Genomic DNA, 26,742 nt, shown 5'->3' on the forward strand with positions numbered 1-26,742 from the left:
GTGACTCAAACAATTTTATCCCCCTCCCCCCCCCCCCCCCCCCCGAGAAATAATGACATTAATCCAAAAGATTTATTAAATATAAGTATTTTTCTCAGTTTTACCGAATAAGTCAAAACCAATTTACAATACACACAACTGTTGCACATTGGCCATTACACACCTGTGACTTGTCCCACACTACTACACCAACACACAAAAGTCATGAGCATAACAGAGCATGACGCATTATGGCATATGCTGTCTTTCTACACCATTAATGTGATGTGACTAATTTAAGTAAAGTTTAGAGAGTAATAACTATGTTATATTTAGAAGGCTCTTGTGTTAAAAGGAACAATTGCAAATCAAAATGTGAAGACTAATATGTTAACTTAAATGTATCAAGATTCAGGTTAGCAAAGTGTTAGAATGCCTTTGAGGCCTTGACATACATATATATCTCTATATATTTTGTCTTCTTTTTTTCTATACACCTTCTTTTACTATGGAGTTTCCAGTAGGGTAAGATGAAGTATCACTATCAAATTTGCTTATGTGTTATGATGTTATATCGCACATGCAAAAGTGATGTTCCACAACAGACATACAAAACATGAGAAGTAGTGCTTGCATCAGAGTTTGAGGTATGTCCTTGGAATAAAGGCTCCAAAGCCAGACAAATCAAGAGGGAAATTTGTGCATCACCAAATTCACTCCTCTGATAAGGATAGTTCTCCAATCAAGGTGATGCTAGAGAAAAGTCCCAGAGAACCATTGAGCTACGTATCCGTGGAGAGGTTTCTCCTCTCCTCAAACTGTTTCTGGACCACCTTGTGCAGGGCGAGCAGAAAGTCGTCGAGAGAAAGCTGTGATCCGTGTGAGCACTGGTAATAGAATGAGACACATGAAGATAAGTCATTCTTTCTTCAAATTACTTGTGCGGGTATGTAATAAATTCTTGCGTCGAGTTATTTTCACTTATTTATAGCACCGATTATTCAGTGTCTTAGTAGTTGTCACAATGAAAAATCAAGGGCATGCGTCCAATAGAACATCATTGGCATAAAACCCGAGTATGAATGTCCTTGATTTCTTTTTTTCATGGCTACTACTAAAGAACTGACTAATCGGTGCTTAGTAACATTGCTGAAGGGCAATTTGTCAATCCCTGTTTCTTCTGATGATGATTGGAGTACAGTGCACTCCTGTCATAACAAACACAGCTCCAGCAAAATTCTCATTGCAACAAAGTGAAAATTCAGGTCTTAAAATTATCATATATATATCTTTCTGTACTCTATTGTTCAGGTATAAGAGAATTTTGATATAATGAAAGAAAACTGCAAGTCCCAAGAACTTTGTTATAACAGGAGCTGCCTGTAAAGTCAACCATCAGGACGTATTATTGTACTCATACTCATTGACTGCTCTGATGCATTTTCCTGTATATGTTTTGGGTGGACCACTTCATAGGTTTAGTGTATCAGTGTTTTACTAGAGAAGGTGTCTGTAATTGGAAGAATATTATATCACAAAAAGGTGTTAAACATGCTTTCACAAATACACAACAGAACAATCTTGTACAGAATGTAAGATTCACTTTTATTCTGACAAAGATGGTGCTTGAAAAGCACATAAGGATGAATATGCTGATAATTAGAAATGTGCACATGTGATATACTGACATAAGGATAAAAGTTGGCATAATCTTTATGAAAAATGCACTACAACAAATTGACAACAAAACTTGACATGCCATCTTGACAAAGAATAGTTTGGCTACAGAAACTACAGGAAATATTGAGGTGTTGTTAGGACATGGGAGGGTAGATATATCAGTTTCATTCCCTTGTGATTAGCTTGTTGTGGAGTATTAGGGTTGTCTGCACAATTATTTTATATGAACATGAGCAAGCTTATTTCAGATGTTGGTATTTAAGAACTACCACAGGATTTACAGGATTCAGACACAAACTGCCATGTTGTGTGCAAACAGTATGACGTGGTAATAGGCTGAGCATGATACAGTCAAACTCGGATACCTCGAATTCGTCGGGACTGAAGAAAATGGTTCGACGTACGCGTACGTCGAGTTTTCTTCGACTTATCCGATGTTCATCGATGTTTGACGTTTATCGATGTTCAACATGGTGTCTGTTATAGTGCCTACTGATTGTTTGCATGCTTGTCAATTTGAATTGAATCAACTTTTATATGAATGAATTGAGTGAAAATCGGAAATCAAATCAAAATTTCAGAAATAAAGATTTTGGTGGCCCGATCGCGCCACCAAAAAAAAAAAAAAAAGTCGGATGTTTGCCTTTACTTTTGAAAATGAACAGCGGTAACTATCGGCTACGTAAGATGCTAAAATAAATGTCAGAGTTTTGCGGTTAATTGTGGAAATGAATGACGGTAATATTCGACTCGGTATGATACTAAAATAAATGTCGGATGTTTGCTCATACTTTTGGAAATGAATAACGATAAGACTCAGCTCCGTATGGTGCTAAAACTAATGTTAGACATTTGATTTTGCGTTCGGAAATGAATAAGGATAACATTCGGCTCCGGAAGACGCTGAAATAAATGTCGAATTTTTGCTATGACGTTCGGAAATGAAAAACAATAACATTCAACTCCGTACGATGGTTAAATAAATGTCGGATGTTTCCTTATACTTTCGAAAGTAAATAGCAATAGCATTCGGCTCCGGAAGATGCTAGAATAGATGTCAGATGATCGTTTTTATGTTCGGAAGAAAATAGCAGTAATATTCTGCTCCATCATGTCCATATGATGCTAAAATAACTGTCTGATGTTTGCTTTTAAATTTCGAAATGAATAACAGTAACATTCAGCTGTGTTTAATGGTAAAATCAATGTTTGATGTTTGCTTTGACGTTCGGAAAAGAGTAACAATAATATTCAACTCCTGACAATGATGAAATAAATGCTGGATGTTTGCTTTTGTGTTCGAAAGTAAATTGCAATAACATTTAGCTGCGGAAGATGCTAAAATAAATGTCGAATGTTTGCTTTGATGTTCTGAAGTGAATAACAATAATATTCAACTCCGTACGCTGATAAAATAAATGCCGGATGTGTGCTTTTACGTTCGAAAGTAAATGTCAATAGCATTCAGCTCCGGAAGATGCTAAAATACATGTCGAATGATTGCTTTTACGTTGGCATGTTTGGAAGAGAACAGCAGTAACATTCTGCCCCATACGATGATAAAAAATATTGGATATTTGCTACGGTACATTTCAAAATAAATATCAGTAACATTCAGCTATACGTTTCATGGTCCAAAATGTCTGATGTCTGCCTTGACGTTCAAAAATGAAAAACAGTAACATTCGGCTCCGTGCGATGATAAAATAATTGTCTGATGATTCATTTCACTTTCGGAAGTGGACAGCAGTAACATTCGGCTCCGTTCGATAATGAAATAAATGTCGGATGTTTGAAATGAATAACGGTAATATTCTGCTCCGTACGATGCAAAAATAAATAACAGATTGTTGCTTTAACATTTGGAAATGATTAATGGTATTAATCCGCTCAGTTAGATGCTAAAACAAATAGCGGATGTTTGCTTTCACGTTTGGAAATGGATTAGGATACTATTCAGCTCCGTAAGATTCTAAAATGAATGTCGGTTGTTTGCTTTTACATTTAAAAATGAATTACGGTAACTTTCGGCTTTTTACAATGTAAAAACAAATGTCGGATGCTAACAAATGTCAGCAAATGCTCCCATTTTCTCATTTCAAACGTAAGTTTTGACCTCCTCAATATATGGGCATCAACTTTTATAATAATATCTACGCCTATTTGTCAAATCTTTAAACACAGAGTAAGATGACTGAATTTTCTATTCATTTGTTTTAGACATGGACATCTGTATCACTTCAATAATGCTTAATATTAATTTGTCTATGTTTAGTAGGACCGATTTAGTTTTTCTAATGTTTTTCCTGATTTTTTTTTTTTTTTGTCACCAGAATTTACTTTCGACCACCACAAAACAAAATTCAATGATATTGGTGGCCCGATAAAACTTAGTGCGGAGCCCTGTGTATTCTATTCTTCATTGTGATCGGCCTATACTTCCAGATTTTCATAATCGCATTGCTGGAAAAAAAAAGTTTCAGTGCTTGCGTTCTCGGGGAAGTAAACTTCGTGAAAGGCAAAAAAAGAATAGTTTTAAAAAAGGCACTACGAGGGAGATTGATGTTTTGACAGTGGAGCGTGATTAATGGCAATTAAAGATACAACTGTCAACGTAAGCAGGTGCACCCCGACGGTTGAGAAATCTACGCGCACGGTATGACTGTCTCGATCAAAAAGCAAAACACAGTGGTTAAAGAAAAGCAAATGATGGGGCAGCGCGTAGTGCTATCGTAAAGCACTCCATTGGCACGGGTGCTATGTGCATACCATGTACGTGTGTTGGTAGGTGTTGGGGATTTTCCTTGTCAGCTGTGTATCGGGTATTTCTTCTTGGGCGCGCGATTGTTCTGGTCTCAGAATATTTACAATCGAGTGTGAAAACATTTGTGACATGTCTTTGCTGTCCACGCGCGCTTAATCGGAGATGCTGAGTGATGTTTACAATTTCGATTCGAGCAACATGCTGGGAAAAACAATAAGTTAATTAAGATCGGGACATTAGATTTCCCTTCGAGGTAACCGAACTTCGAGTTATCTTTTTCGAGCTACGCGAATTTTAATACACGGAAACTCCATAGGAACAATCGGGACTTTCATTTTGCCCCCGAGGTAAGTGATATTCCGCTTATCCGACGTCGAGGTATCCGAGTTTGACTGTATATACATTGGAGAATATTTAAGGATTACCAAAGATAAAAACAACTCCTCATAATGGTCCTTGTTAAACAAACCCCTGTATTGTCATCACCTCCATCAAGGAAGGAGGTTATGTTTTCATCAGCCTTTGTTTGTTCGTCTGTTTGCAAAATGACTCGAAAAGTTGTGAATAGATCTGAATGAAATTTGCAGGAAAACTTGATGATGACACAAGGAACAGATAATTGAATTTTGGTAGTGATCTGAGAATCTGGATGGATTTTTGAAGGATTTTTATCTTTTGGCAGATTGGATCAATGAAGTTGGGAGTGTAAGCTGCACCTATTTGAGGTTTGTGTGCACACTCTGATCACATGCTCTGCTTAGGCAAGGCGTGGTGTAGCTGGAAGCTGATGACGTAAACAAAAGAGTTCTATACTGGGAAATTGGGTGATTTTCAGCGTGTGTGTATGGGTGGAAATAAGCTACTTGACGGAGGTCTGCACTGTCCGAATGCTTTTCTAGTTACTCTTTTTTTCCTTGTCATTTATCAATGTGTTTTCAAAGATAGAAATATTTTAAGAAAACAAACTAAATGAATCAATGTTTCTATTTCTTGTTCAGAAATGTATTATGAGCTATACGATGACATCTGACACAAATCATGTCATTTTCGGATAAACTTTGGATAAAACTGGGAAGCCTTGTTGAATAAGAGCCACTAACTGTCTCTGGCCCACTAGTTCTGTGTTTGCATTCCAGACATAATCACTGAAGTGAGCAGCATTCATAATGAAAGACTGGATGACAATTTTCTTGTTATATCATCTCTCTCTTCTCTAAAGTCTGAAGTCTCTGGGCTTACCTGCAGATATGTTGAGTGGGCAAGGAAGGGTAGTTTCCTGAGAGTCCTACCACTGAGACCGTAGCTTTCTCTGCATTTGAGGAAACAAGATTGATATGAATTCATTCCAGATCTCCCACACACATGGCACAACATATAACAGAGTGTAATTGTGAAAGTCCTCCCAATCCCCCCCCCCCCCAAAAAAAAAGACATACGGCTAACCACTTCAAATCTGTGAACATCTGCAGTGTATTATCTTCTTCAGTTCTTTCTCACAGAAGGCAGTATAGAACTCTCACAACCTTCAAAAAGATGTTTTCATCCAAAAATTCTTTTCTAATACCTATCTGTACTCCATCCAGGTAATATTTTGCAGGAGTTGTGATTGGACTTGCGTTGAGTTGTATATGCAAGGTATTGTCTTTCTTCAAAAATACATGCTGTCAAGAGGATGGGAGGTAGGTATTTCACATAGGTAGAAATGTGTCATCTATGCTAACATGAGAAAACCATTTCTGATATCCCCCTTATATTTCAGTCAAATTATGTCCTAGTGAGCCTACTAGCTACTTGATATGTGGTATATTTTGCAGTGTTTTTATTTTTGTGAATTTCGTGAGTCAAGTGCTACTTGTGAAATTAACAACTCATAAAAATGCTACTTCCTGTATTACAAACACATTGGCCCGAATTTACAAAGGTGGTACAAATGAAACCATGGTTTAAACCATGGACAAAAACTATGGAGCGCCAAGTGTTGCAAGGAATATTTCGTTACGAAATTGGTCATTTGGTCGACAAAGTGACAGTTTCGTTAACGAAATTATCATTTCGTGGACAATGTTCATATAGTTACAAAATGTTGTCATTTCGTTACAAAATAATCATTATATCAACGAAATGCCTGATTTTGAAACGAAATATTCCATGCGACACTTGCCGCTCCATGGTTTAAACCATGGTTTCATTTGCACCACCTTCGTGAATTCGGGCCAATGAATAGTGTCTTTAAGGTGGGATTTCACTAACTTAAAAGATCTCCTACTGTGAATCTCAATTGCGAACTCAACCAGTAATGACATGGTCTTACAAGTCCCAACTCACAAATAGCTTTACTTGTGAAATAATATTGTTGCGTATACAGTATCATAGTAACCTTTTCTACAATGCAGGAGGTATGAAAACAATACGAGTCATAGCAATCATAAGACTAGTGCTCACTTTGAGATCTTGAGAAGGAAGAGACTTGGTCTTGTAGCAGCGTTCTCCTTGTACTTGATCACCTCCAAGGCATTCAGATCCAGGATCTGCTGTGAATTGATGATGTTTTTCTGCAGATGACCAATATCAACAGAAAGGAATTATCAGACAGTTGGGAAAGACATGTAACAAAGCAAAACACAGAAAAGAAAAATGAATTAAATTCTGGCCCTTACAAAAATAGATTTGCACAACATCTTGGAATAAAGCGAGGGTTTGTTGCAAACAGTTGGGAGTTTGGCATTTTCTGAGAGGCTCTAGCTTCATCGGTCTGCAGAGCACCATGTAGATTCTTACTTGGACTAGTGTGTTCCTGAAAAGGGTGAGTGAGCCCTTTCCAGGAAGACTTTCATCCAAGAAAGGTTTCTATGTGCTTCGTGGCAAATCAATGGAGTTAAAATATTTGGAGTTAACAGAGCAGAGGTAATTAGACCCCTTAATATCAATCACAACAGTGTTGGTTTATGGATCTTTTTCATATGAAATGGCATCGGCTGAGAACTAAAAGGGCTTCATTGCAATTTTTAGGAGTACTGAGTTAGTGGTGTCATGTTGTAGAGCTCGATCCCCTCTTCATTATCGTGCCAATTTTGAATTATTTTCAGTTCTTTTTTAAACGTTAAAAGTTAAAACTGCAAGGGCACTATTGTACCCTATATTTCGAGCAATGCATATAAATCTACCCACTTTTGATTAAATGAACTTGTTCTGGCATGAAAATTGATTGTGTTTTTTTTTTATTTACACTCATATCTGAGAACGTAATATTTAGCACCCTTCTGGTTATCAGCTGACGATAGCATGTTTGTATCCCATTCTTCTTTTCCTGGGTGCATTATAAGAAAGAAGTGTGAGTCATCATTTGTGCAGCAAGAAAACAGGCCTGCTATGGACTGCCATGGGATGTTGAGTCACTGCAGTCAATGTATGCCACTATTATGTGGCATGCCATGCCATTATCAAAACTCCCCTCATTTACTGCAACTGGCAGATGCTGTAAGGATTCAATGAAAACAGAACTCAATGCTATTCATGTATCACAAAGACCTTTTCTCTTCTTAAGCCTTTCTCACACTGACACTAAATTTTGAATTTGCTATTCTGACAAAATTTCAGTTTTAACAATAAGTTTATAAGTATTGGGGGATAGGTAGCAGAGGGCCACTAAATACCATCAGAGTTATCACGGAGTATTCTACGGACAACTTTCACTCTATTTTTAAAATTCTTTCACCTGTATTCATTATTATTATTATTATTTTTTTTTTTTGTACTATGATACCAGGCACAAACATTTTTGTACAATGTCTGAATTTGGTCTTTAATTGTTGAAATGTAGACATGAACAGGCAAGAGAAAAAAGAACAAATCTAACACAAGTCAATTAAACAAGTTTAACCTTCATGAGTTCTGTGAGACACGAACGGAAGATCATGAAGATAGCCTCGGGAGAAGGGGGCCCGATGTACTGCTTGATGTCAGCCCGGTCAATGAAGGCGAGATCGATGGCCTCAGTGATGTTTGATGTGGCAAGTATCAATACATTTGGATTTCTAATGTATGAGTAACACAGGGTAAACAATAATCTTAACACAGAAGCTTAAGGCTATCAGAGATCACTATTTAAAGAATTTAGACTTAAGTTTGATATGTGGATTCAGTGAATGCAGAAATATTAGTAGTAAACATCAGTGAAATTTGAAGAAAATAAAAAAGTTACAAATCTTTAAAGTTTCGGTTGAATTCATCAACAATTTTCAGCATATTTTAATCTTTCTTGTGTAGTGAAAGAGGACTTGAATCACCTTCTTCAGAAGGCATTACCCTTAACATATATCAGAAACAAGTAGAAGAATGTGTACTTTTTATTTTTTTTAAAAATGTGGAATTTTTCTTTGTCATTGTTCCTACTGTGACATTACAAATTGTTGTAGCCGTTTTATCTGTGACGGCACATGTGTATTCTTTATTTATTTATTAAAGATTTCATGCGTGTTCACAAAATAGGAATGCATATAAATGTATGCAAGTACATCTCACATAGGCAAGACAGAATATATACAATAAGTATACATTGATAAGAAGCAGTTACAGGATAGTATACAACTCCACTAAGAGAGCTACATTATTCAAGGTAACGAACACGCAAAGGAATTGCAACATAAGCTTAAAGCTTGAAAATCGTTGCAACCCCCGTGCACACAATCTATATGCTTGCAAATCATTTAAATGATACTTGATAGGAGTGGGGGGGGGGGGGGGGGTACTTACAAAGAGAGCATGGGAACATGAGGGGGAAAGAAGAAATGCATGTGTGGTGCCTATTTGTCCTGTCGGACATTGACAAGAGAGAGCAAGAAAAAGTTTAAAGTGTCAAGTCATTATAAGCAAATTATACTGATTAAATTTCTCATAGATTACAAATATTTCTGCATTCACTGTACCCACATACATATATTTGAGTCAAATTCCCCTTCATGCAAGGAAACTGATATTCTCACAGCCAAATTGAAAATGAACTAGTGCAATCTCATAAAACTATCATAAATCAATGGTAAGTTATCACTCCACAATCCATTCTTAATCCTGTAAAAGATCAGCAGTGACAGTGCACATTTATAATAACAAATGTTGAATAGAATCTTGAATTCAACTTCACTTCTCTATTCATTCTTTAAAATTGCCCAAAACATTTAATACCATATTTATTATGTGATGAAGGCTGAGCCAAGAAATCTTAAGCTCCACTGGAGTCGAGCATGCTATCATTTACTAATTAAACTGGGTGCTTATTAAGTCAGTTTCAGTAGCTTTCCTCTGGAAAAAAAAAAGCTGCGGATGTCAGCAAATTTCATTGTCTTTATCTTGAAAACAAGGCACTCACAGTAAACATTAGTATGAAAGTGTGCAACCCTACAACATGAAAGGCAAATAGAGAATGGGCTGTTTGTTTTGTTTAATTTTTTCATTTTTGGTGGTTTTTTTTTTCAGGTATGAATACAATGGTAAGGAAGTGTAAATTCTTGCAGCAATGAAAATTGTCCTTTAGGCTAACCTTTTTATAAGGTCTATCTGTGTGAGCAGAGCATTGACTACCCTGATGGCATCTGATGGTTCTGTACCAGCGAGGGCGCTTTTCCTGGCTGATGTGAGGCTCTCAACCTGGGCATTGAAACAAACAAGCAAACACGAAAACAAACAATCAACAGTTTGTAAAGACGACATAACTTTAACATCTGAATTTCTTTATCCCCTGAAAGTTTGCTATAATTGACTATACCTGTGTTCAAAATCACATGCATAAACAAAAACAAAGCAATCACATCTTCACAGATTAAAGTCAGTTAAAGCAGATACAAGATACGGTATAGCATAACTTAAAATAAAACAAAATAAAAAAGGTGGAGGGGATGTCTTTATGTTCTTTAACAAGGCAAGTGCCAAATTGTGTCTCGCCCATTCGCGTACAAGAAATTAATATTTTTCTAACTCCCAGAGGTTCATTGACCCGCCTATGACCTTTGACCTTGTGGTGACCTTCAACTCCCCAAGGGACATTTACCATCCAAGTTTGGTCACAAACAGACAAAGGGATCAAAAGTCATGAGCCATAATCAAAACGCGCCATAAAAACTTAACATTGGGCCCTAAAAGTTCGTTGACCCCTGTATGTGACCTTTGACCTTGTGATGACCTTCACCTCCCCAAGGGACATCTACCATCCAAGTTTGGTCACAAACAGACAAAGGGATCAAAAGTTCTGAGCCATAATCAAAACGTGCCATAAAAACTTAACATTAGGCCCTAAGTTTGTTGACCCCTGTCTGTGACAGTCTTGCAAGTAAACTTTAACGTATGACCTCAAATGACCTTTGACCTTATCATGTGACCTCTTACGGCACCATAACATGAAGGTACCCCAGTGCATCCATCACCCAAGTTTGATTGCCATTGTAGCAACATGTGTCGAGTTACGTGTGATAAGAGAGTCTTGCAAGTAAACTTTAACGTATGACCTCAAATGACCTTTGACCTTATCCTGTGACCTCCAACGGCACCATAACATGAAGGTACCCCCAGTGCATCTATGACCCAAGTTAGGTTGTAATCCAAACAACTTATGTGAAGTTATTAATTTTGTCAAAAGAGAGTCTTGCACATACTCTTTAATATATGACCTCTTATATGACCTTTGACATCATCACATGACCTCCGACAACACCATAACATGAAGATACCCCTAGTGCTTCTATCACCCAAGTGTGGCTGCCATTGCTGTAACAGTTGCCAAGTTATGCATCATAAGAGAGTCTTGCAGGTAGACTTTAACATTTGTGACGGACGACGGACGGACGACGGACAGACGCCATTTGGATCCCTTAGTCTCGCCTTTACCTCCGGTGGGCGAGACAAAAATGAGAGAGATGGATATCTTGACTTTATTTCTGGCAGACTGACCTGCAGAATCAGGCAGGCTACATTCAAGTTCCGTCACATTTCTCACCTCATCAATCAGGATGCAAACAAGGGAATCCCGATCAGACACCAGCTCCTGGATCTTCTGGAACATCTTCATCACAAGCTTCCCACTCTGTCGGAAGAGACCAATGAGTGTACAAAACGTGTATGACCATGGGCGCAAGAAATGAGCTGAAGAATACTAAATTACAGTATTCTATTCTATTTAAAAGTATGTCATCAACACTGCCATTCTGACATTAAGTCTTTCTCAATAGGACTTTTTTTGGACATAGCAATTCTCTCCATCAGGTAATATTCTATATTCTAACTGCATGCTCTATCCAAAATACTACGTAGGTTTTTTTTCTTTCTTTCTGATGCTTCTTTTCACTCAAGTCAACACATCACTGCCCCCCCCCCCCCAAAAAAAAAATACCTTGAGGCGCACATTTTCCCAACACACTGTCTGGAAACAAGCTCTGTTGTAAGCAACAGTAAATTTTCATACTGTATAGAATTTTTGTAAAAGTTAAATACTATCCAAAGAAAGTTACAAAACACATGTGTTTCCATGAAATGTTAGAAATTAAAGATAAACAATATTTTGAAGGTCATTGTCTTTCTTTGGTCGAGAATATTCATTCTATAATCTTATACTGAAAACACAAACATAAAAATACATAATAATCTAATAATCTTTTTTTTTTAGAAAAGCTCTGCTGACAATGTCATTTGAACTACTGCAATGAAATTTTGGTGCTAATTCTATAAACTATTGAAAGTGAAAGTATATCAATTTTGGGGGTTTGTTGTTTTTCTTATATTTTGCATCTTATTTTCTTTACCTCAGAGAACCATCTTGAAAACAAGCTGTGGCTGTTGATTTCAATGAGTTGTCCGTACTTGTACCTGAAGCAGGGAGATTGCATGAAATAAATGAAAAGAATACAGCAGATTGATGTTAGTATTTTCAAACTGTTAATAGCAGATACTTTGCAGTGTCTCTAAATATATATACATACAGTGCTCACCTGTTAATCGTGAACTGCTTTAGAGGGAACCCCGCTTAAGTGCAACAAAACTTGATGCGCCAGTATTGGTTGTGTTATATACAGTGTATGTAGTAATCTACGTTTGTGGGCAATTCCATGGGGTTGGGACTGAAATTGTGACATACAAGTTGAAAATTCAAGTTGGGTAAATTGAAATTTCCTTTTCCCCCCTGATTTGTTACTCCCATTCTTCAACATATTCCACTAGAAATCTGTTTATTACTTCGCACACTTTCAGTCAGCATGGGTAAACAGGTATGGCAAAATACCTATGTTACACGGACTTCATTTGTTGACATCCTTCATCATTTTGTGTTCTGAAATGATAACAATGAACACATCCACGTTTTTTTCGTCCATAGCACATCAACATGTTATGTAACAGGCGCATGAGATCATTATTAGTAAGATTGTATGTTCTGATGTCAACTGCAAGCCACTTTTATTAACATGTTTTTTTCTACAAACCATCAACAATTTTAATCAAAGGTTTAACTTTTTCATCAAGAGTGATACAATGACAATATTCTTAAAAGCACCACAATTGAAGCAAGTGATTTGTATGGGTATTCAAGTGAAAACATGATTTTATTGTTATAATCAGGGGTTTTCAGACAACAACCTCGCCCACGGTGTACTACCTATGTTACACGGACAGTATGTCTTTGTAACATAGGTACACTACGACATATCAACTGATTTCCTTTATTGTGGTGTGAGATGTTAAAACCTACACATATAGACTTTATGTATGTTCCCACAAATAACACTATTGTAACAGTTCTTTGGAATTATATCTACTGCACACCTGTGGAACAATACCTATGTTACACAGACTTCAATTCTTTGTAACTCTGATATGAAAGAAGGCAGACTTAATCAGAAGAAGAAGAAGAAAGTGAAGCTTTACACAATTTGACCTAATATACACTAACAACATCATCAACTAGTTGGCAACTAACTAAGAAAACTAATAAAGAGAAATCAGACAAGTCTTCTTGTCTTTTCCATGTTCTTTGTTTGAAATTAATTTCTGCTCTTTTGTCCAATGTCCATTTAGCCCTCCATTTTTGTTTTTCTTCTGTCCATTTTCCCTCTGTGCAGTTTTCTTCTTGTCTAGTTTGTTACATTCGCTCTTCTTGGGTGTTGCTTTGTCGGCTTCCTCTCTGTTTGTGGAGTGCTGTGGATGTGTCCTTTTCACTCTTTCATGTAGTTTAACACGTAGCGGTGGTAGAGGAGGAGCCATGGCAGATTCATCAAAAAACTGAACAAAAGGTGTAAAGAGAAATAGAATAAAAAAATTAAAAGAAAATTTTTGTCGGGGTTGACTATATATTCCTGTTGATGTATCTGTGTGTTTATGAATGAAATTAAATAATTTTAACAATTTTGCTTACATTTCTACCTCTTGGCATACCCATTAGCTAGAGTTCCATGTGTACCTCCCACCAAAATTGAAAAAAAAAATGGGTTATGCTTAGAATGATGTAAATATTAATAATATAGCATGTAAAACATAGGAAAATATCATTTTCATACTCTATGCTAAAAACTTGTTTTCAGATGCAAGTTACACTGTAGGAAGGGCAGGTCGCTGCCCCCAGTGTCCTAGCTAAGGTTAGGGCTAGGGTCAGGGTTACGTTTACGGTTATGGTCCTTAATAGACTCCCAAAATAATACTAGGCCCTATTTTATATTCATCCCCCCATCGAAATTGTCGCCCTCTTTTTGAATGATAGTGTAGAGCAATAATAGTCCAATTTTGATTGGGGTTCATAATTTTATTGAAGCCTTTCCTACCCACTACCCACCCAAACTGAATAGGACACTGGCATTTTAGCTTTGAGACTTCACAGTGGGTGAACATGGAATGGAAATGGTGAATCCTTGTGAAATGTTAACAACTTCATCAGAGCATCTAACAGGTCAGTGAAATCTTGGAAGGAAAACATTGACATTTTCGAAGTAAATCTGTTAAAGAGAAAGAATTTCACAGCTCCTAGTTCCCTCAATATCACCAGCAAAATAAGGCAAACTCTATTTCTCTAGTTCAGATGCAGTCTGGACATCTACGTTTTCCAACTAGTATATAGTGATTAATACTAACTCTAGCACGTCTACCTTGGTAGATACCTAATGACAAAAGGGTCCAAAAATTCACAATAATCGGGAGGTAAAACAATTTAATATTGCAGTGATGATACACTGATATACTTTTGTATGGTTTTCTAAGAGAGGAATATATGCTCCTTTTGCAGAGACCGGCATGGACGGAAAATTTGGCAATCAAAATTATGAACATGAACCTGTAACAAATATCTCAGTATGTGGGACTACAGTATCATCGTCCACAGTATTTTTGGCCAGTTCAGAGGTTTAGATGTCGTTTTTTTCCTCTAATAGAGTTACAGAATATGACAAATGTTATTATTTTCGTAAAATAGCGTAAAAGCTTACCAATTGACATCAGTTACATGGACAACGGCAGAAAAACAGATCTTGTGCTGTCCAGGTAGGTGTATATTGGCTGTGAGTAGTTTTTCTGCCATTGGGGGAGGACTGCCAGTGACATGAATACAATTGCTGAAGTTAGTAGCTCTTCTTTTTATCGCGAGATGCGTCTTTCCTTACCTACGTTACACGAAGAGGCCGGACATCGCACTGAAGTACAGTGATATGTTCCGTATTTTCTCGTTTATTTGGAAGATTTTGATGCTAATTTTTGGATAAGAATACTCCTGAAATATAAATCTCATTATAGAAATAAAGTTTCTAATCATATTATGATTGGAAGTGTATGTAAAACCATGCTATACCTATGTTACAACAAAAATTGCCATGGACATCGTTTGTAACATAGGTATGAGGTTGCTTGAAGATGCTCTGGTGTTCTTATTTTGTTACAAATGTTTATGTGCCTTATAGTCTTTGTAGAAGTCACCTTGCCTCTCTTAATTATGATAGGCATAATGCTGAAAGGTTGTATATTCCTGTTTTACATTGCCATGAAAATGGCATATATTTATGTCACAACATAAACCACAAAAAACCATGGGACATCATTAGTGAAACAGTCATAGACAAAATACATTTGTACACAGGCTTATTTTTTTTTTCATCAAATAATTCTTCACACATTTCTCTCCAAGAATAACTGCAAACCACGGACAATTATTTGATAAATTTTTCAGAATATGACTTTTATTCCCTACACAACATGAAAATCTGGAGAAGACCCAACCCCATGGAATGACCCTTGTACACAATTGGCATGCCGTAGTCGATTGTCTCGGCCACGGCAATAAATCAGATCCAAACCTCATCCGAATCGTCTACGGCTTCTCTCTTTTATTTACTGGCGATGTAACAAATTTTCATGTGCTATTTCCACTGCTTTATCGGAACCAGGAACAGCTTTATTGGGATAAATCTGCTGGAAACACTTCAATTGTCCATGTATTAATGTCTAAAAATGATAAGTAAATCCTTGAAATAATTGCAGGGACTTCATTTCCTTACCAGAAGGATTATTTTCTAACCAGTTCCCGACAGATTATGCTGACCGCAGTCTAAACATTTGCTGTTAGTGAGACGTAGCGCAGAGGCGGTCTTATCGAGCGTCATCTTATCGTGCGTTGTCAGCTTCTACTCATGCAACAACTTGCACTGTATACCGTTTCAGTGCGATACAGAGAATTACCTTCCCCACGTGCGGCCCATACTTTCTCTGTTCGTGCATAGTATACATGCATGCAGTGTGTGTGTTTGTGTATGACAGCATGACAAGGGGCATGAATATGAGAAAATACGTTCGTACGATTGTCGCAATCAGTGTTATCGTAATGTGCATGTTGTTATAACAGTTACAGCATGTGGAAGATAGCATAGCTGCCTCTTTCTCTGCATTAGTAGGGTAGCCCTCGTGACTATGTAAGAGGGAAGGGGATCAAATGAATGAAGGTTTATTCCGATGATGCATTTGCCAAAATTATGAGACTGCTGTGTCTTTTCTTGTTGGCGTTTTATGTCTGCATGTCATAGCGCGCGTGTATTTGTTGCTGAGGTTATCGGTGAGTTTGATAACTGTGCATGGTTTAGTGTAATGCCCTCATACTGGGCTTCATGTTGTGTGGTTTGTACAGGCCAATACTGGCCACCGCTTAAGCGGGAGCACCGCTTAAATGGGAGAAAAACTTGTCTCCCGACCCCTCCCGATTAAGCAGTGAGCACTGTACTCCCTTCTTGGGATAATCATAAACAAGTGAAAAAACAAATCATGCAAAATTGTCCACAATTCCAGTATGCTTGTGTTGGAATCCTACATATTTTATAATCATAGGAGAAGTACTACCTGCTATATAAAAAAAAAACACACACACAGATCTCTATAGCATCTTGTTGATGCCATTGCTACTGGCATCGAGCCCTTCAAAAAACAAACAAACAAACAAACAAACAACAATGTATATTATTAGGTACTGTAAAAGTGGAAATTTTCACGGTGTTGAAATTTTTGCGCATTTCCCACGAGAAAGCATCAATAAAAGCACACGAATACTTTTGCTTGCCATATGTTCCAGAACTTGATGTCTTGATTCCGCAGAATTAAAAACACGCGAAACTCTTCTTACCCTGCCGAACGTGAAAAATTAGTCACGCGAAAATATCCACTTTTACAGTAGATACTGTCAAAACTGCCTTAGTGGTCACCTGTCTATAACATCCACTTTTTGTATCCCTTGGGTGGTGGCTATAAGCAGGTTTGACTGTACGTATTAAGTGTGTATATATGCATATATGTCTATACAGTCAAACCTGTAAATAGTAGCCACCAAAGGGAGATGAAGAGAGTGGCCATTATAGACAGGTGACTGCTATGGACAGGTTCCCTGACATTTTGTGTACATTGCCTACATGTTATTATCGTTGTATCCATCTGTAAGTACTTACACGTACATGTAAGTGTATACGTATGCACATGTGTCTTATGCAATAAACTATGATGGTATTGATCCAGTTGTTGCACAGTAGCATGCATACAGCAAACAAGCTTTTAGCCATGAATAACCAGCAAGGCTGCAAAGCAGAAAAAACACTGGATTATCGGCTCAGCTGTGGCTGCTACAGACAGGTTAAAATCTACCATGGGAGACAAAATTTGTGGCCGCTGGCTGTGTTAGAGAGGTGGCCACTATGTACACAAGGTCTTTAATATGGCTTTTCTTAGGGGGATTTTTCAGTGGCCATGCATGGCTGGAGACTGGTATAGACAGGTGGCTGCAAAGGCAGGTTTGACTGTATTAAGTATAATCATATACACATGTCAATAAGGTTCAAGTCTAAATACCTGTCTGATAGCCTGATGCAGAGTTTCTGGGCCAGCGCTTTGCTCAAGGATGTTTTGCCAGTTCCTGGGGGCCCTGTAAACAGAGAAGTTAATACAGACAAGAACTTTACTGTAGTGAATATTGACAACTCTCGCTAGTTATGAAATTGACATGATACCAATTCAACTTCAAAGTACTGATGAAGTCATCAGCACCATTCATTAGACAAAGAAATACCTTCATTTATTATTGTCTAATGATGGAAATCATATTTGGTGTCTAGATGTGACAAGAAATGATTCTCCATTGAAAAGTAAAAAACAAAAACAAAACAAAAACAAAAAGATAAATTCACAGATGCTTTCTATGTACATTGTATAATCTTTATTTGAAAGAAAATGGGCATTTTGCAAAAAAAAAGAGTACTACAGATGCTACAAAAGAGTTTCATGTCAAGTAACGATGACATTGAGGGGCTACAATGGAGTGGCACTCGACATCATATGTATGTTTGATCTTTCATATTTATCAATGTGGTTTTTCCCAATAACTTGATATGAAGGAGGTCAAATATTGAAAACATCCTCTCAAACAAGGTTATTCAATTCTGAGATGCATACTGGTGCTTTGTGAAAGGCACACTGTCACAGACTACAATATTTGTATGGTCCTTGTTAGAACAATGATGTGTAGATATGATTGACAGCACCTAAAACTGTCTGCCAAATATACATCAAAATTTCCTTGGCCTTTTGTACAAGATAAGAAATTAACAAATCTGTATCCACACAAAGCATAGTGGATATCTCATTCAGTGGTTTGACACTCCAGCTTTGGGTTAACATAAGGCACTCAGCTTAAACTACACATGCAAGTTAGCAAGCTCACTCAGGTATCATAAAAGTGTGCCTCAGTCTAACAAGATGACCACAGTGACACAAGAAGGATTAGGGGAATTAAGTAATCTCTATTGATTGATGATTAGTTGCCTGATGGCAGTGCCAATTGGGGAAGAAAGCACAGTATGGGTTAACCCTAACTTACCTGGGGGGGGGGGGGGCATAATGGCCCCCCCCCCTCGACGAATTCCACGACCATTCCGCCGCGCAAAATTTTTTGACCGCGCCGCTCGCTGACTTTTTGCTTTCAAGTCTCGCGCAACTTTTGAGACCAAATTTGTTGCGCCCGGGCATACCGTTCCGAAGCCACGCCCCTTCAAAAAATTTTCGTCAACCCCAAAATTGCTCAAAAACGTGATTTTGTGTACAAAGTCAATACAAATTGTGTTTTTTCATTTAATTCATATAAAGATTCATATTTTTGATTTTAATGGCTGAAATCAATTTATTTTAGTATAACTATGCTTCTTAAGATGTGTATGACAAATTCTGCTGAATAAAACAACAAAAACAAAAGTTTGAAAAAACAAAGAAATACATAAAAAATTGATAAAACAATAAAAAACATAAGAAATTAATTTTGATACTGATTTTTTTTTACGCACAAATGTTCGGAATGTCACTAGGAATATTTACACCAAAAATCAGCATTCCATAAGCTTTTATAAGCCAATTACAGACGAAAATGAGGTTTTTGTATATATTTGCATAATTAATTTAAAATAGAAAATGCAATTTTTTTGAAAATTTAATTGAACAGTCAGGTAGATTACATCCGGCTTTATGTTCATGCAAAATTTTGCGGCGATCGCGCGATCAACAGCCGAGATCTGAAGGGGGGGCCATAATACCCCCCCCCAGGAATTCAAGCTTGCTAAATAGCCCAGGTAAGTTAGGGTTAAAGTCCAAGCTATATATATATATACATATAGCTAGCGAATGTTTCTATGTGTATGAGATGTCCTGAAAGTTACTGCCACTCTTCATCCCAGAGAAATTGAGCAATAGCAACAACAAAGTCAGTGTGTCTTAGCACCTGTGGAATAGCAGTCAGAGAAGGCTGCTCTATTCTACAGTGTAAGAATAACATTCATCTACTGACTGGGGAAATATGTAGGAAATAGTATGTCATGATACTTGTACATCATGGAGAAGTTGCCTTGGTCACTGTGGCTCATCATCCAGGAAGTAATGCTATTGCAAACATCTACACATCTTACCATGCAGTAACACCACTCTGTTCCATGAGATGATATTAGGGTCAATTCCAGCATCGGAGAAGAGTAGCGTTGTGGAGGCATAGTTTAGAAGCTGCAGTTTGATGGCACTGTCGAAGATTAGAGTCTCCCACAACCCATGGATATCAGCTGAAGTGGATTTGTCACACAGTCAAAATGAGGAAACTTAGACAATTTTTTTTCATCACTGATCTGATGCATGCAGCACCATGAAAAAAAGATTGAATTGATAAATAGATAACTACAGTAAAAGTGGACATTTTCGCGGTGTTGAAATTTTCGCGCATTTTGCGCAACCAGAAACTAGCGCGAAAACAAAAGCACGCGAATATTTTTGCTTGCCATATGTTCCACTAGTTGATGTCTTGATTCCGCAGAATTAAAAACATGCGAAAGTCTTCTGACCTGGCTGAGCGCAAAAAATTAGATGCGTGAAAATATCCCCTTTTACAGTAGATAAACAAACAATTGAATGAATAAATACATGAATAAATGAATCAATAATATCTAACTCAACTAACTATTGAACTACTTTATCATAAATCACAACAAACGTACAGATAACATGTCTGTTAAGAATGTATTGTTGATCAAGTCCATGTGGTCCAAGTACAAGTCAACACAAATCTTATTCCACGATACTTCCTTGTAAAATCATCAGCCTGCAAGAGTACATGTTGAAGTTGATCTATCTATGGAAGCATCTTCATATGCTACAGTGACAATGTAACCAGGAGCATATAACATGTAAAATGGAAAAATAAACACCACAAATTGATGAAATGCAGAACAGGGTAATTTGTCAAGTCAAGTCTAAATGCAGAGCTGCCAACATTCACATATAAAAGTCAGGGAGATATTCCATGAAGCAACCATGCAGAGAGATGCTTGTGTGTCTCATGCATCTCAACGGGCAAAAATCAATAAGTACTAGTATGCTCTAAATCAGTGAGATTTACTATATTCTCTCATCTAGACATGAACAGTATTGACATTTTCAGGAAGCTTCATGCAGAATTAGGGAGACTAAGCAGCTCTACTACACATTTCAAAAACTTGGACTAATTTAAGTAACAATCTGTATGCAACAGGGCTTAGGGCCAAAATACATGCATGTAGTACACTATTCTATCATGTGAAATCCTTAGAAACAACTTTGTGACACACAATGCTTTGCTAAGAGAGAAAAAAAAATAGACTCCATTGGTCAGGTTGTCACGTTTTGTCACAGAGTAAGTAGTACACTGAGGTTCACACATACAAAGAGAGACAAACAAAACACATCACAACACAATAAACAAACCTATAGACATGATACACATAACGTGACAGCATGAAAAGTGAGGCAATTATGCACCTCTTCACCATATATGCAGTTTTGTAAACTTATCAATCAGCCAACCAGTTGCTGATAATCTAAAGATGAGTAAAACACTTGCTATGATATTACAGATGGTACTCATTTCTTACACAACTGATGATACTTTCAACTCGCTAGCTTGCTTCAAAATAGTGATGAACAAGGAAAAGTAGAAATTACGCGGTGCGTAAAATATGTCCCCGCCGGAAGTAGCATTTAGTAGCAAAATGTACAATATCGGTAAAAAATCAAGGTCAAAGGTCAAAGAAGTCAAAGGTCAAAATTCTGTGTAGAAGTTTTGAAGCCCTCACCTAGTGCCATCACAAAAAGCAAACGGAATCGAAATCGGGTTAGAAATGGCAAAGGAGTAGCATTTTGTAACCAATGTACAATATAGGTCAAAAATCAAGGTCAAAGGTCAAAGAAGTCAAAGGTCAAAATTCTGTGTAGAATTTTTGAAGCCCTCACCTAGTGCCATCACAAAAAGCAAACGGAATCGAAATCGGGTTAGAAGTGGCGAAGGAGTAGCATTTTGTAGCCAATGTACAATATAGGTCAAAAATCAAGGTCAAAGGTCAAAGAAGTCAAAGGTCAAAATTCTGTGTAGAAGTTTTGAAGCCCTCACCTAGTGCCATCACATAAAGAAAACGGAATCGAAATCGGGTTAGAAATGGCAAAGGAGGAGCATTTTGTAGCCAATGTACAATATAGGTCAAAAATCAAGGTCAAAGGTCAAAGAAGTCAAGGGTCAAAATTCTGTGTAGAAGTTTTGAAGCCCTCACCTACAGACTGTGGTGCCATCACATAAAGCAAACGGAAATGAAATTGGGTTAGAAATGGCAAAGGAGTAGCATTTTGTAGCAAAATGTACAATGCAGGTCAAAAATCAAGGTCAAAGGTCAAAGAAGTCAAAGGTCAAAATTCTGTGTAGAAGTTTTGAAGCCCTCACCTAGTGCCATCACATAAAGCAAACGGAATCGAAATCGGGTTAGAAATGGCGAAGGAGTAGCATTTTGTAGCCAATGTACAACATAGGTCAAAAATCAAGGTCAAAGGTCAAAGAAGTCAAAGGTCAAAATTCTGTGTAGAAGTTTTGAAGCCCTCACCTAGTGCCATCACATAAAGCAAACGGAATCGAAATCGGGTTAGAAATGGCGAAGGAGTAGCATTTTGAAGCAAAATGTACAATATAGGTCAAAGGTCAAGGTCAAAGGTCACAACTGAAATTCTGTGTAGAAGTTTCAAACTCCCATGTAGTGCTATCATATAAAGCAAACAGAATCAAAATTGGCTCATAAATGACAGAGAAGTAGCAAATTGAACATTTTGATCACACACGGACGCACAGACAGACGGACGGACAGACGGACGGACGGACACACGGACACACACACGTACGGAGCCCGTTTCATAGTCCCCTGCTCGAACTCGTTCGGCGGGGACAAAAATGTCTTTATGTGTATTTCTTAGGAAAGAAAGCTACAGTGCACTCCCGTTATAACGAAATGCTCGGGACCGGCAGTTTTCTTTCGTTATAACGAAATTTCGTTATAACCAAACAAATACAATATACAACGAAAACAAGGAAACCACTTATATATATCATATTCTGTTTGCTGAATACTCATCATACACTGGAAAGCTATGTGAAATGTGATGGGATAACTGTATCACAATAATAAACGCAAGTTCCCCTCAGAAACTGTGCGTGACACAAAGAGCGAACACAGAGTGGTGTGAAGCTTTCACCCATGCAGAGACGCTATAAATGCTTGTTCCGCTACGTATTTTAAAAAGCAATTCGCATTTCATTACAACGGAGCACATTTCTTTTGTTTTTCTATATCTGTGGCGCTCAGAAAAGACTTCGTTATAAAAGAAATTTCGCTATAACCATGTTCGTTATAAGCGAATTTTTTACCATAGACTTTAATGGTGATAATTTTGGGACGAGAAGATTTACTTCGATTTGACGAAATTTCGTTATAACCGTGTTTGTTATAACGGGAGTGCACTGTACTAAAGAATACTTCTTTTTCTTTTCCTTTTTTTCAAAGACACCTTGATTTCAATGTTTTTGCTGCATTCTACCATACGGAACACTGATAGTCTAAAGTAAGTCAGCTTATTCCAGGTTTTGCAACCTGTGTGTTCTCACCTGCTGGTAATAAGAGCCAGTGACTTATACACAACCTGCGTGTTCTCACCTGCTGGTAATAAGAGCCAGTGACTTATACACAACCTGTGTGTTCTCACCTGCTGGTAAGAGCCAGTGACTTATACACAACCTGTGTGTTCTCACCTGCTGGTAAGAGCCAGTGACTTATACACAACCTGTGTGTTCTCACCTGCTGGTAAGAGCCAGTGACTTATACACAACCTGTGTGTTCTCACCTGCTGGTAAGAGCCAGTGACTTGCTGCAGCCAGGTCCTCATCATCCAGCTCCTCGCTGGCCGGTCCTTCCTCATTCAGCTGGAACACACTGACCTTCAGTACTGACTCCTTCAGGTCAATGACCTAAAGGGTGAAGCAGGTGTACTCACAAGCCTATATCTAGTTGATATGAATCACTTGAGCAAAACTAGCTGATATTGCATTTTTTATAGATGCAGACATTGAAGAGTGTCACATATTAATAAGTTTTGTTTTGTTTTGTTTTAAAATTTGTATGGTTGTCCCTGTATCCTATTCTGCAATCTGGATCTCACATCATGAAGACTTGACAGCTTAGCCACTGCCCTATGACTGTCATATGTTTTCCTCTAATGCACTCCTTGTCATACACTCCCCATTGGCGGATCCAGAGGGTGCATGCCTCAACTTTATTTATCATTAAAAACAAAAGAAATAAAAAGAAAAAAATGAAATGAAACCAAGAAGTGGCACCAGAAATATTAGTTGCGCCCCTCTTTACAGAATTCCTGGATCCGCCCCTGCTCCCTATGTCATTTCCCTCCTTTACTCTTACATTTCTAAGCTCTTCTTTCGCCAAACAATGGTCCTTGCAAAGGACTACATGCACATGTTACCACAAACCTCTCTTCCTCATCAAATAGTTTGTACACCTGCAACATGCTAGAAACAATTCACCACATATATGCACTGGGGTACTCATACAGACTGTAATATAATAGACTACAAAGGGTGTGCATACCATGTAGTTGTTGTTCGTGGGTTTCTTTTTTAAGTACAGGTCCCTCCCCATGCAGCAAATATGGTTATAATTATATTTTGTTACAACAAATTAGATATTCAGGTCCAGGATTGTCATCACTAATTCTATGCTGCTCAATTTCCTTTGTTTATCATAAAATTTGATATTCACAAGGAAATTTGATATTCACAAGAAAGAAAACTGACAGCTATTAGGACTTTGTTAAAATGAGTGACACCTGTAGGCCTACTCTCTTCATACTTTCATACTATGCTACATTTATTTAGAGGTGGAACATATATTCCCGAGCAGTCAGGATTGATGTTGATATCATAATGCATCAAAACACACTTACAGTTTTCCTATTGCTGTTCTGTAGCTCAGTATCACACATTGCCACTGATATCACATGCTCGGCAAGGAAGGGGTCATCAAACTTTGTCAAGACTGTGTCGCCCACCACTGTTCCATGCTGATGAAGCAGGACCAAAACATGTTCAGAGATTGTTTTTGTTTGGGCTGTGCTGTAGTAGTAAATAAACAAGTCGAAAACAAGCAGGGTTTGATGGTTGTTTATCAATAGCTCCAGACATACAACCTCCAACGCCAGCTTATATGCATGGTAAAGGTAACTAAAAAGGCAGAAGGGAATATTTTTACATATCAGTAGGCCTTCTGCAGCACCACTCATCAAGGCATGAAAATCAAAATAAATCATGAACTTGTATCAGTGTGTTTGTCCTTAAAACAGTTACTAATTCACTGCATTGTAGCTTGTAGCTTTAACTTACTTCTTTTCATCCCCTTTTTGTTTGTTGGCATACACCGTGTTCTAAAAGCTCTGCTGTATGATAATACACAAGTACATGAAAACTATAAAATAGTAGATTATTTCTCACTGGGACACAGATTTTGCATGTTTCAATTCAACTCAACTCGATTTATGGCTTATATAAATTGTGTAGAGATGTACTAACGTATGCTTAGATTCTATTGTAACAAATGCTTATTTTGCTTCTTTTATTGTTTCCTCTCATTAACATGGAAATTGTGAGATTTTACACACTGGTTGGATTATTTAATTTGTGTGCTAAGCCTTTACTAGACATGCACATTGTCTTGGCTACATACCACACAAATAACCACAACATTCATATGTGCATAATAATGCTGCAACTTATTTGACAGTACAGTGCCAGTGGGGGCACATGAAATTTTTACGGACCTTTCTAAACTGTTGACGTGAAGCAATTAGAATCTGACTATTAAAGTCAGTTACTCTGTCATGTTGTATTTAATCTTTCTTTACAAAACTAGTGAAACATTTGCAATGAGTCTTTGCATCTTCTTCTTAAAGTTCTAGATAGAGAGCAAAACACTAATTTTCTTTAAAAATTGCCTCCAACAAAGTAGTACTAGTATTTAAAGGTATTGTTTTGCTACATTCTGTAGCATTCTGAAAGTTGACTGTATAGCCTAGCCTCTTCCAGTAGCACAAGAGTACAATTTTTAGGCACTATACCATGGTATAGTAGGTGTCCAACACATCAACACTGTACATTAAAACCGACACCCCTCTATTTATAGCATCGTGCGTAAAGAACGAACTTTCACGCATGAGACTACACACAGTGGTTTTGCATTCTTCACTGGGGATTTGAAGATGTTGAAATATTACTGAAAAACCTGATAATAAACAAGATCAACAGCAAAACAATGATATAGAGGTCTAGTAGACTATGAATGCACATAGGAAAAGCATTACGTGCCTTTCACACATATTGTCAATGGAGGGTAGGGTTTTGGTTTAAAAATCACGGCGCAAATGAGTGTGTGCCGTCAAAACAACATACCACGCGTTCGGAGCAGTTATCTTGGAGCGTGTACCACAAATTGCATTTTTAATGCATGCCTGTCAATTCAGAGTATTTTCTTTACGTGTGAGTAAAATTTCAGGCAAATTGTGAGATATTCTAAGTAGGCACGATCTATTAATAGAAAAAACATTAGGGTGTCGATGTGTTGGACACCCTACTATTGGTACAATGCTTTGTAACTTTCTGTGAAAGGCCTAGAAAGTCTTTCCTAATGTTTATTTCTTCAGTAGAAGCCCAACACTTAACACTTTACCTGTTAGAATGCTGTGTGACTTCAACATAGACAGTCATTCCAGGTTCCCACTTAGGCAGTGCTTCCTCGAGACCCTGAATATTGTACAAGGCCCCAATGGTAGATGGCTGGTTGCCGGCTGGTTCGTGCATCATACCATTAACTTGGGCACCCCCATCTCCACAGTACGGAGGGATGCGCTTGGTTTCAATTGCCATCTCTTGTTGGGCTCAATGA

The 26,742-nt window shown here is 37.6% G+C and overlaps 1 protein-coding gene across 1 annotated transcript; it reads right to left on the bottom strand.

The window, feature by feature from the left end:
- Positions 1–325: 325 nt before the first annotated feature.
- Positions 326–26,742, bottom strand: LOC139726939 (pachytene checkpoint protein 2 homolog). The gene is made up of 12 exons (XM_071637925.1): positions 26,527–26,742; positions 24,752–24,920; positions 23,636–23,759; positions 19,864–20,010; positions 17,765–17,837; positions 12,211–12,274; positions 11,409–11,495; positions 9,960–10,066; positions 8,304–8,457; positions 6,866–6,975; positions 5,663–5,732; positions 326–866 (listed from the first exon to the last, which is right to left on the bottom strand). Exons 1-12 carry the CDS (start codon positions 26,721–26,723, stop codon positions 762–764), a joined length of 1,407 nt encoding a protein of 468 aa, XP_071494026.1. The 5' UTR covers positions 26,724–26,742; the 3' UTR covers positions 326–761.

The sequence above is a fragment of the Diadema antillarum genome, unplaced genomic scaffold (assembly GCF_040938485.1).
Source record: "Diadema antillarum isolate AM-2024a unplaced genomic scaffold, OU_Dant_1.0 seq00000105_RagTag, whole genome shotgun sequence".
In the NCBI taxonomy this organism is placed as follows: domain Eukaryota; kingdom Metazoa; phylum Echinodermata; class Echinoidea; order Diadematoida; family Diadematidae; genus Diadema; species Diadema antillarum.

Bases quoted from the DNA above. Each gene is read 5' to 3' on its own strand.
- LOC139726939 (XM_071637925.1), bottom strand. From the start codon at position 26,723: ATGGCAATTGAAACCAAGCGCATCCCTCCGTACTGTGGAGATGGGGGT. The intron at 8,458-9,959 runs GTTAGCCTAAAG...CTCATACATTAG, and splicing joins CAGATAGACCTTATAAAAAG to AAATCCAAATGTATTGATAC. The intron at 867-5,662 runs GTAAGCCCAGAG...TTCTATTACCAG, and splicing joins CCCACTCAACATATCTGCAG to TGCTCACACGGATCACAGCT.